The sequence below is a fragment of the Triturus cristatus genome, chromosome 2_2 (genome assembly GCF_964204655.1).
Source record: "Triturus cristatus chromosome 2_2, aTriCri1.1, whole genome shotgun sequence".
NCBI classification, from domain to species: Eukaryota; Metazoa; Chordata; class Amphibia; order Caudata; family Salamandridae; genus Triturus; species Triturus cristatus.
Window position 1 is genome coordinate 950,114,896 of NC_140582.1, and position 12,299 is coordinate 950,127,194.

At 40.4% G+C, this 12,299-nt stretch overlaps 1 protein-coding gene across 5 annotated transcripts in view; it reads right to left on the reverse strand.

Annotated features, from left to right (window-relative positions):
• The window catches only part of SLIT2 (slit guidance ligand 2), a 689,918-nt gene that overhangs the window by 195,724 nt on the left and 481,895 nt on the right, over positions 1-12,299 (reverse strand). For 3 of the 5 annotated variants that reach the window (XM_085642358.1, XM_085642357.1, XM_085642361.1), the window contains exons 16-19: positions 11,608-11,625; positions 10,419-10,569; positions 7,188-7,262; positions 5,365-5,508 (exon numbers count right to left, since the gene is read on the reverse strand). In XM_085642358.1, coding sequence (XP_085498484.1) covers positions 5,365-5,508; positions 7,188-7,262; positions 10,419-10,569; positions 11,608-11,625 — 388 coding nt within the window. The remainder of the gene's footprint in view (positions 1-5,364; positions 5,509-7,187; positions 7,263-10,418; positions 10,570-11,607; positions 11,626-12,299) is intronic. The other 2 variants (XM_085642360.1, XM_085642359.1) reach the window with 1 other exon arrangement.

A 12,299-nucleotide genomic window follows, 5' to 3' on the forward strand; every position in this document is an offset into this window, starting at 1 on the left:
ACTCCTTACCAGCGAGACACTAGGTAAGGCGTAGTGAGGGTAATACACGTTATTACCATGCAGGCTCATACCCCGAGCCCTGGAGAGCCTACGATGCGAACTATTGCATTAAAAAGAGCGGAGGTAAACAAATTAAGCCCACTACTCCACTCCCACCTTCCTTTCCAACATTCTAGCTGCCAGTCTGAGGAGAGCTGAATAAAACAGTTCAATTGTACGATTGGACAGCAGTGTTGCCTCCCCCCAATGTGGAATTGTTCTGCGTGCGCCGACCTGTCCACTCTTGGGGAAATAGCAAAGTCCAAAAATGTCACAACATTGCCAGTGGTACCCTTGGAAACCCGCGACTCCCAAGCGTAGCACTTCTAAGGGCACGGATTTGTTATTTTTGTGAGTGAGACCTATGAGTCGAATGTGGAAGAAACAAGACCATGCAATAGGGTAACTGGCCTGGGGGGGGGGGGGAATGTGAAGTTGAAGCATCCCACTGAGCCTGCAGGTGGAAGATGAATGTGAGCAGGTGAAACAGAGTCTTATGCTTCTGTAGGCCATGGGGAGCTTTGACATTTGTAAAGATAGTGTAGGATCACCAGGTGCTCTGCCAGGATCCCAGGAAGGCCTCTAAAAGATAGATCAGAGAAGAGGAGGGCATGCTCTATAATTGAGAGAAGAACAGAACACCACCCCTTTTCAACAGCATTAGGGAAGAAACCTGGTTTTAGTTGTCTGTAGAGATGGGTGAGGGGTTGAGGGTGCCGGTGAAGCCCAGCTGTCATTGTATGAATTGTTTATGCTTAACCCAAATATTGGCTAATTTATGGTACAATCAAGGCCTGGTTTATTCATGCTCAGACTCTAGAAGGACCACAGCCATGTGTGCTTGATTCGTTTACAATAAGGCCTCCGCTATGCCATGGGCAGCAGATTACCGCTCAGCAGCGACAGTAGACAGCACCCTGCACTCCCTACAGTTCTTTAGGCAATGGTGGTGGCGAGTGGTGCACGTCTGTCAGGTTCAACCCACTGCCAGGACTCACTGCTCAGCTCTGCTGGCAGGCCTGGACTGACTCTGCATAGTGCTTTACGCCATAAAAGTACAGTCCAGTTCTTCCTCTGCCAGCACAGGGAAATAAATTGTGTTAAAACGAGGCGATTCTTGTGATGGCAGTTTGCATTTTTGTAATGTAGTTTTACAAGCAAGTAATGTGATTTGTAATAATACCGAATTCTGCCATTTATAAACGTGCAAATTATTAGCTAAAAATATATGTATTTATTGTTGTAGCGGTTACGCCTAAGCATTGTACATAAAGCAAGCAATCAGTAATTCTGTCAAAATAGAAAGAACTCGATAATCACCCAGTTAAAGTGATAAGGGACAACAATGATGGTCCGTGAAAGGTAGATGACAATGTTACGAGTAGGAGGGAAGGATGAATGGCCTAAGGGTGAAAAATAGATGAAGATGGGAGAGTAGTCGACATGAAGCGATTAAAGGAAGCCACAACAGCAGACAGAGAGAATCCAGACACAACCTAACACGCCACAGTCCTTCTACCAGCTTAATCTGTGAGTAACTCTGGGATGCTACTTTCTCCATATTTACGACACGATGGTGTTTGCGCAATATCTGGGGAGCTACCTGCGAGAAGTGACCTAGAAGATGAGGTGACATCACTTGAGAGTGGTCTGTAGGGTTGAGATCTATGGCGACAATATTCCCGTGCAGATCTGTATGCTTAGTTATGTAAATCCCACTTATCGTAATGACCAATGGGCGGTTGGTAACCCAATCACGTGCGTTTTGTGTGTGACCTTCAAGAATTAACAAAATTACAAAAATGACCTCCGACCTGCTCTGCTGGTTTCTAAGGAGCTGCACGGACGTCGCTTAAGAGATATTGCCCCGGCGAAACCCTGAAGCGGCTCTTCTCTCACTGCCAAGCGAAAGCTGCACTTAGCGATTAAAGCCTTCGTTGCCATCCCTTCTCCTCCCTAGCGCTCGCAGTGACATTTATGGAGTTCACTTTTAAAGCTCTGTCCGTTATTTACAGCACAATTACAAACAGATGCGCCTCACTCATTAAACATTTAAAGCCAAGGACTGGGAACAACTTAACATCTTAACAACTTAACATCCTACGGCTTGAGAAGCTCTTTCACAACAAAGCTTCCACAGTAGAAACAGTTTACACTATGTTTGGTAGCTTGGGTCTCTACCGGGCGTGCACCTTGGCTAAGGTGTGACAATAGGCTCCGCCCGCCTTTAATACTCCATGGGGCCCAAGGTAGCCTGATGAATATATTCTCAACAGAGGAAAGTCCTCGGTACATTTGTACACGTGCTTTGTAGAAAGAAAGAAGCTGTGCTGTATGCTGTCAACAATGGCAAACAACAGCACAAATAGTGTACGGCCTATATATTGGCACAAATAGTGTACGGCCTATATATTGGCAAAAATAGTGTACGGCCTATATATTGGCAAAAATAGTGTACGGCCTATATTTATAGCGACAGAACCGCAGTGCGCAAAAGGATGTAAAAGCATGTTCCTGTGAAAGCCATTTGAGATTCAAGCCACTAATACAACATAGCTGAAACATGTAGATCTGTAGATGCTGAAGTATAATAAATACTCCAAGTGCATCGACCTTTGTTTTTCATCTTGCCAAAGGACCCAAGAATAAATTGCAAAATAAAAGGGACACCTTTAAGTAATTTTGTTCTCCGACCCCAAAACAATAAGTGCTCCCTCGACTAACATTGTTGAGCTCGCCCAGATACAGAAGGTATCTGGGTGAGGACGCGATGACGAAGCATGCCAATGGACGATACACTCGGTCACAATGTGATGGATATTTCATTACAAGTGCATTATGTCTCCTATGGCACTTGTGATAAGGCAGACGGGATATCCATAATGTTTGTGAAGCAGTAACCCATCCACCAAACTCTAAATGATGTTCCAGGTCCTCAAAGGTAGCACTTCCACCTGTCCATGGACGCATATATGATGCATGGAGTGCCTTTTTACAGATATTTGTGTTTGGCTGCAAAAAATACAATGGCAATCATGCTCACACCAGACCTACTGACATTTGACTGTTTAGCATTGCCCATCGGTGAGAAGGAGTGGTCAAGAGATTAAACTTTCTGCTGAGGAATCAGGAATCCTCAGAGCAAACACTAGTTGCTCCACTTGATTGCACTGCGTGGTACTGAGCAAATCTCTTTGTATCTCTTTGCTCCATTCCATTTCCTCTGAAAGTAATAGGAGCACCTGGAGATGAATTACAGATCTGCACACGTATGGTGCCACCGTGAGAGCCTCTCCCTATCCTCACAGTAATCTACTCATCAGAAACAAATTACAAGATATCTTAGATATTCTACACCCACATGCACACACAACTGCAACATAGCCATTCAATAGGCTAACGATCCCACTCAACAGAACTTTCTCCTGAGGCCTATCAATGAACAGTCATGCACACAGTGGACCACAATGGATGACAAACTTCGATTGTGCACACACACACTAATACACATAATATACTACAAAGATCCTTTAAAGGATCAGACACATTAATCATTCAAGTAACCAATTGAAACCATTGATAAAATATACACCAGACAGACAGGTGATCTGCATGGCATTGGTCCAGTGTCATAAGACAATGAGTACCCGAATACATGGGAGCCCTCAGACTCTGAACATGCTACAGCACAATACAGACAACAGAAGTGTATTATGCAGAAGCTGCCAACAGCATCACAAGTGCTGTGGCAGAAGCGATGGTGCAAAGTTGAATATTTGTGCCATCCTTGCTCGCTGATGTCTGTTTTGTCTTTCACTCTTCTGTGCATTCAGACTTGGATAAACGATGAAAATATCACACACAACAATGTGTTGAAACGAACTTAGGACCTTTAAAACAGACACAGGCGTTCATTCTTCAGAAAGAGGAGGAGAGACAGCAGTAAGGAATCTGCGATTAGACAGAGTAACCACCAGAAAGATCATAACCAATGTTAAGTAACTTGTTCCACTGAAGATAAGCTTTACTGCAGATTTCTTGCTTTTAGAATAGACACCGAAGCAGTCCCCTTCTAAAAGGAGGAGGGCTTGAGGAGTGAACTTGTATCAAGATGTGCTGCAGAAGCGAGTAAGCAAAGAAGCCCTCTCTGCAGAGATGACTGTTGAGGCAGCATTTGTTGCACGAATGACAATATCAGATCCTGACAGCTGTCTAGTACAAGAGCGCCCCTTGGCAACAACCTCGAGGCAGCTTTAGCTAGGCTGTAGCAAGCACGTGGGCCCTCAGGGGGCTTCATCCTTGGCCAGAGCACAGCATGTCTTTATATTCAGGATGATCCAGCTGGAAAGGGTCCATTTCTGCAATTCTTCTTCCTTTCGTGGTAACCGCAAAGTCCGCAAAGGGCAGGTCATCTACATGACATTTCGTCATTTGAGCAGTATACAAACTAATGCCACCACATTAGGTTGGCTCCTACATAAGGCTCTTCACCACTATTAAGCAAGCTGGTGGCATTTGTTGGCAACTGGGAGCAAACGTGGTTTCAAAAACCCAGACCCAGTGTGGCACCTGGGATCATTCTACAGGTGAGGTATCAGCTGCTAGAAGTATCCATTAGAAAATAGTAGCAAAGCCCAAGACTGAGTTTCAAAAGTAAATACGACTAAATGTTTTGGTTAAAGCAGGATATGTTTTTATCGTGTACCAAATGCAGTACTACTCTACCAAATTATCTTTTAAAGAGAAAAATGTAATGGTAATTGGGACATGCATTAGAAACAATAGCCATTATCTCAACACATTACTAATTAATGGCCTTAATTTATGACCCATGCATGTCTGATCAAGAAAGCATCAGTACATAAATCCCTTGAGTCATCCAATCAGTGCTTAAACGTACGTTATGTGGCAACTGACCAGTTGGAATCAACATTATATTGAAGAACAAATCTAGGGCACGGATCTAAGAAGGAAAGAGAGGAGTCCAGTCTTGGCAATACAGGAGACCACGCGTGCTAGTCCAGACAGCTTTATAAGATGAAGCCAAATATCTCATTTATTCCTATCATTAGGAAAGCACAGGTATTGTTGTCTTCATGACATTGCCACTCAGTGATAAGTATGCCTGCACCTATCATGCTTGTGGCAATGACTGGATCTTGACTTTCTGATATTTAACCAAGCTGTTTAAGACAATATGAAACTGATACAAACAATCATATAAATAGTTTGTTACTATACAGTGGCATTAACAATAACTCAAATTTGAGAACTACTTTCCTAAAAGACAAGAGGAAGGAGCGAGCAAGTAGAAATTATACTTACAAGGTTTTCAATCCCTCAAGCCCCTTGAACATCTTGTGGTGGACATTTTCCAACCGGTTAGTGGTCAACAGCAGCTCATTTACACCGCTGGATCCTTCAAATGCGCCTTCTTCAATGTCTGTTATCTTGTTGTTGCTCAGGTTTCTAATTGAACCACAATAAAATCAAAATCAAGTTTTGCTTACTTATTTCAGTGGTTTAGTTAGCGAGGGCAGTGGTTCTTAACCTTTTGACTTCAGTAGAAACCCCCACTGATTCGCTACTGGACATCAGGAACCCCACCTAAGCTATTTCTATGATTTGAGCCTCAAAACAATACTCAAAAATACAGAACTAAGTATACATAAAAAAAACCACACAACTAATAAAATATTTTATTTAATACACAAACAACAATATGCACAAATCTATTTATTTTAATGGGAATATTGGAGCCTTTTAAAAAATGTAGGGCCTGAGTTATACTTTGGAGGGCAGCTCACTGTCTATCAAGGTGATGGAATTCATTTCCTCTGCCACCGTGGCTGGACTACTGCTTACAACTACTTGGAAGTGTATTTTACACACTGAAGTAGAACATGATATATTAGACACTAATAAAGAGTATTACTTAAGGATATCTTTATTATTAACAAAAGGAAAATAAAATGTACGTTTAATCTACTAATACCATTTTTTTGAAGTTTCTTTGGTTTGTATTATTTGGGATTATATATCAGGAAAATACTGGGAACAATACACTCTATTATATGTATCAAAAGCAGTATGCAAGCAAACTAGTTAATGCCTATGAAGTTTTCTAAACATCAAAATAAGGATCTCAGACTTAGAAACTACTCTTTAAACTCCACTGTTTCTCACAGGCCTTCTTCAGCCTTTGAAACAAAATCTCCATATAGAACATTCTGTCTAATGTCTCTGGTGGCCCCGATATGTTGTATGCATGCCCTCTTTTTGGGCAATTATGGAAGAGTATTTTTTATTTTCATTTGGAAAACTCTTACCAGGTGAAGATCGAAGTTGTTTAAAAGATTAGACTTTGCTTCTCCCTGTGATGCAGCTGTAAGTCTGTTCTAAAAAGCAAACTGACCTATAATGATGGAGGTTTAATGTCAGCGTAATTCCCACTTGCCTTTTCTAGATTGCTACATTACCATTTCAACTGAATGGAAATTGTGTGTCGTGGCTATACTGGTCTTCTTTTCACTTTGGAATTAGATAATCAAAAGGGATATGCTTCTGCATCATCGTACAGATACCTGCTGCTTGATTTCTGGGGAAATTAGATGTGTGACTGCAGACCTTTCACGCTCAGTGCCGCTTAAATAGTGTGTCCTAGTAAATGTGAATTTTGCACCTGAGCTAACAAGTCTGTTTTACAGTCATTCTTTTTTCCTAACGAAAGTTTAATGAAGCGAGAACCCAAAGGCATATGTTGAATGCAGGAATAGAGGCAGAACAGCAGAGTTTTGGGAGTCGTTAGAGAAGCTGGAATCATTCCTGAATTGGTAGGGGCTGCCAAGAACCCCACTGTGGAAGTACAACAGGCCAGCTGTCTAAAGGCTAAACTGATGTGGCAGAGGCATGCAAGTGCAGGGCGAGGGAAGACGCTTGACTGACAGCGGCCACCCCTGTTGAAAAAAGATATCCCAGCTATGGTACACCCCACTGATCAGGCAAAAGCTCATGCTGCAGTCCACTTGCTTGGCTCCACTCCCAAACCCATTGCACCCAGCACTGACAGGAATTAATGAAGCTGTGAAATTACAAAGGGAGGCTGACATGCCACTTCAATAGCAGTTGATCAAGGAGCACACACTAACATTTTACGCAGCTGCGGGAGCTTCTTGAAGATTCCAGTTGCTTCCAGTACTGTGAACTCATTGTTGTTAAGGCGGCTGCAAGGAAAATAAATGAAAAAGTTTCTCAACAAATACTTCTATCAAAAAGACATGCTTCTGCAAACAGATATCCAGAATCTCGTCTGTACTCAGGCAACATGTGTAACAATACCATCTTTGGAAGGATTCCAGAATATTGAAAGCAAGCTTATAAATATATCTGTATGTTTCCAAGATTTATATGCTACACACGTATATATGTATATAAATACATCTAAAATAAACAAATGCATGCATAGCAGCTCAGGTGGGAGCAATCAGTGCTCTTATTAACCGGGGCTTCAAATAAAAAAGGCGTGGTTTAGCAAAACCTAAACACTGTCCCGTTTTTCAAAAATCCAAAGTTCATGAACTTAAAAAAAAAATATAGCAGAATTCAAACTGAGATGAAAAATGCCAGATGCACTAGGGTGTATAATAATGACTGAAGAAGTCAAACAAATCTAAAAGTAGCAAAGATTATCAGAGCACACTGTTGAGCAATAAAACTATTTTGCAATCTAAATTTTTTTTGTGCAACCACAGGTCTAGTGTAGGTCACCTTCATACATCTGTAAAGAGAAAGCTTTGTCACTGTCGCCACTAATCGAAAGGCATAAAAAGGCGCCTCTTCTATAATTCTACTTTGACTTTTCCTTGTAAGTACAAACTATCCCTAACAAAGCTATTGGGGGTGGCATGTTAGAATTCATTTTGTAAACCAATCCTTGAAATAAGGTGCACTTGTAGTCATTGTTAAACATATTCTTCTGGTCCGAATATGAAATATACAACACCAAACCTCTCTGCAACAATGCCAACAACATAAGGGCAACCCCACACCTTACAAACATCGCTCGCCAATGTCAACAATGTCAGAAACAAAAGCATCCACAGCTTATTACTGTCTGGCATTCATTAGAGAAATTCTGATAGCAGTAGTGAACCAGGTTTCCTTGAAGTCAGGATGCTTCCCTCAAAGCATCTAGCTTCTGATATCTTAAACATACTTCCATGACTGCCAGATGCCCCTATTGACCCTGACTACTCTTTTACTCCTACACTCATGACATTCAACTCTACACGTTCATTAATAACAAACAAGATTAATCGGAGAAATTAAGACACAGAATGTCCAATGAGGTCAACAACAGATTTCCTTCATCTTAGTGACACCAAAGCAGAACTATTGATCCTCAGAATAATTTGTTCTTAAATCACCCATGAAACTCTTCTACCTATTCTATGTCAATCATTCCCACTGGCAAGGTGAAATGAGAAGGAATCTCAACAGACTCTCACAGCCCAGTGCATTTCTATGTTCAATGCTTCTCACCACTAGCCTCCTTTTCATTTCCAAGACAGTTGCGCAGTTATAGTTAAAGCTATCATCAATTCCAAACGCAGCTACTTCAACTCACTCTACATAGACTCGCCTAACACGATTACTGCCTCCAAATGTTTCATAACAGAGCAGCAAGAGTCATAAGCTAACTAGAATGATTTCCTACGGTCCCTCTTACTCACACTGGAACCACTCTACTATAATCTTATTAAGGCCTGAGTCACATTCAAAGCCTTTTACCTGAAAGCCAAACCAACGAATGCATCTGCTTGAATACTTGAAACCACAAAATACACATAGTACCACAAACTACCCTTCCCTAGATGGGCACTGCTCTAATTGCAAAATGAGGATGTCTTGAGTAGAATGCTATTGCCCACAACCCAGGTACCCTCCCAGACAAGGGGCAAAACCTGACCTTTCTCATGGTTTTTAAGATGTCTAAATTGGAGAGGTTCATTTCATAATATTTTTAAATTAAACATACAAGGATGTGCTATTTATTGTTCTCACATTTTCAGTTTTTATGAAATTTACATCCAGTATTAGCATTTCAGTTGTTCATAGCTCAAACATGTTGAGATTTATTGAAAATCACAGATTCTAGACATAAGCATTAGGCTAGATGTGCGTTTAAAGTTTAAAACAAATGATTAAGCATTTTTCATTTAAATAGTGAAAGCTTTGTCTATGTAAATTTGGCTTTGGCTTAGTAAACCAATTTATTCACCACCCAATCACATTGCCACAAATATGGAATGGACAGAATCTATATGACATCTATCTTTTTTAAACTGTTTCATAAACAGATTATTTCCTAACTGTGTAGGTCACATTTCTAGGTTCCAACATGCAATGTAACTAGCTGACTCGTTAAGAGCTTGGAGTACAGAATTTGAAATGCTTACTTGCATGGAAGGCTGTAGACTGTAACCCAGGTTGTGTTATCTTGGACTATGATAATGGCACGATATACTCATTTTAAATTCACATTAAAGGGCATTGCGGAGGGTGGACAACAGGGGACTGCCATCGGTAGAAGTATATGAATATTATAGGAAGTGTGGGTTCGTTAGTAAAAGGGGAGCAGGAGCTCTGAAAAGATGTAGGTAAATGAATATGGATACGGATGAAAAAGAACTACTAAAGGCTTTTGATTTGTTTTGATTATATACATTATTGGGGCTGCAGGTCTAGCGCTAAATGAGTATGAGTACTGATAAGTGGTTGAGTACTGACGAATTAATACACATACGTGAGAAGATAAATAATAGTTGATAAATGTACACTGAAAGTAAAACATGCTTACTGGCCTTCTTTTGACCTATATGTCTACATTTGATTGAGACTGTTACTGTTATAGACCACTTTTAATTTCATAATCGTCTAAATGTGTGTATATAATTTTCTATACGTAGCTTAACTTGGGAGCACAGTTCACATAGTATTTCACGTAAATGTTGCCAGGTTCTTGCAAATGTATTAAGCCCACTTAAGCGTGGTCTGTGCTAATGCAGCAATGTAAGTACTGAAGACACTGCCCTGTATTCACATTCCTTTTCTCATCCGAAAAGGCTATATCTCATCAACATAAAACTAATTCTATCTTCAAGTCTTGATGTCCTTGAGAAATCGGACACTTTAAGGAAACATTTTTAGGATTTAGAAATTGGGTGTCGTTTTAATTGTTCTTTTTCTTAACTTGTTTCATTGATGAATTGTAACCATAGTTTTTATTGAAAGCTTGCTGGTTTGTGTGCATTTCTAAAATATACTTTTATTGATGTAAGCTATAGGGTGACTTGATATTTATAAGTTGATCATCTTACAGTTCCGCAGTGTACTGGGGGATGTGATCAGGAATTTTCGTTAATTTTTGATTGGAGCAGTCAACAGTTGTCCCTTCACAGCGACATTTTTCAGGACAGGCCAGATCTGCAAAACAGTCTCCACTCAGCTTAGATCTGTAATCCTCAGTGCCTGTGGAAAATTAAAACAAAAAACAGACAAAGCTTTGAGTACGTAAAGTGAGATGTTATTACCTAGGCAGGAAAAAGAGGACACATTTAATAACAATGACAGCAATAAGGGTGAGAACGTCAGAGGTTTGTTAAAAACAAAAGGACTGACATAACAAAACATAGTTTTAAACAAACAGGGTTAAACAACAGGGGCAAAGTACTGGCTGGAAAATGTTGACCAAATGATGCTATATCATAAGCTTTTCACAGCTACAGTGTCTGCTGATTCTGTGGAACCAATGTGAAAATCTTAGAATGGCTACTGATTGCTGTGCCATATATTGGATTTCGATGTGCAAGAAAATAATGAACGTCTAACTTCTATTATAAATACTGAAAATCCTCATACATACACTTTTCTATTCAACTTTTATTCTAACAATTTTGTTTTTTTTAAACAATTGAAACATCAGTTTTTAAATGTCTCTTTGCTCAGAAGCAGGTTCACATTTGTCTACATTTTTAGAAGTGTGTGACCAGATTAAAGCCTTGTCTAGCCTCTACAATTCGAATGTGTGCTAAATGGCAGCCGTTTAATAAGCTGTAGAAAGCTGCGTGACGTTCCATGGTGCTTGACAGAACCATGTTTTACTCATACCTCACAATCACATGGTTAGATCAAGCACAAGAGAACATCTCGCTAGGTAGCTCAAAAGCATCCATAGGCCAAGGGTATGACCAAAAGGAACAGAGGAAGGAAGAAGTGAGAGTTGAAGGGTTTCTTCAAGTTTAGTACCTGTGATGTATGGTCTGCGATGCCACAGGGATATATGTGTGACTGTCACTTCCCCCAACGGTGCCAACATGAAGGACATTCTAAACAAATCATGGGTGACACACTGCTCAAGGAATGGACAGAGGGTTGCAAAGTAACAGATGAAAACACGGTTGACTACTGGCTTCATCTGATACACAGGAAAAAGGGCCAGGATTAGTAGACATTACAGCGGAACAGGAAGAACACAATACTTTGTTTCAGTCATTGGACTTTACTTACATCCCAAATGGTGAACTCCTAGAAAGTAAAGACAGCCAAGAAAGAAAAGAAGACACAGCATTCCCCATTAAGACAAAACAAACTGCATACAAAGCTGCAATAAGTCTGCAGAACACATGTACCGTAAGTATGATCAGTACAGATTAGACCCAGCCACCTTGTGAGGACAACATAATTTTGCAATTTGGGAAGTGAAAAGAAAGTCATGTAAAAACAGCATACCATATGCGATTATAGTATGCCTTCTGGTGTCTTCCTTCTCCTATTGGGCTATTGATTGTATTTGACTTTGTCTCTTATACTACGGCTGAGACTAAAGTAAATGCCAGTGCTTCTCCTGTTCTAACCCTAACGATGGGACTTCAAATATGAAGCCAATGAACACTAGTCTCAAGCTTTCGTTTCAGGGCGGAGCTCTAGTACAACAAATGCACCCTTTACAAATAATAAGAGAGGAGGTTCGGATCCTCAAATATTAGTTCAGCAAAATACAATGTAGCACATTTGGACCACAACCTCTGATGCTTAGCAGAGCAGAGGAAGGCATATACTAACTTTCTAATTATTTGCACTCCATACATCCATGAAAGGAATTCGCCGCAGAGGTTATAATGATATACTTTGAATTAATAAGGCATACACAAATATGAACAAATATTTTGTAGATATATTAGCACAAAAAGGGTGTGTTA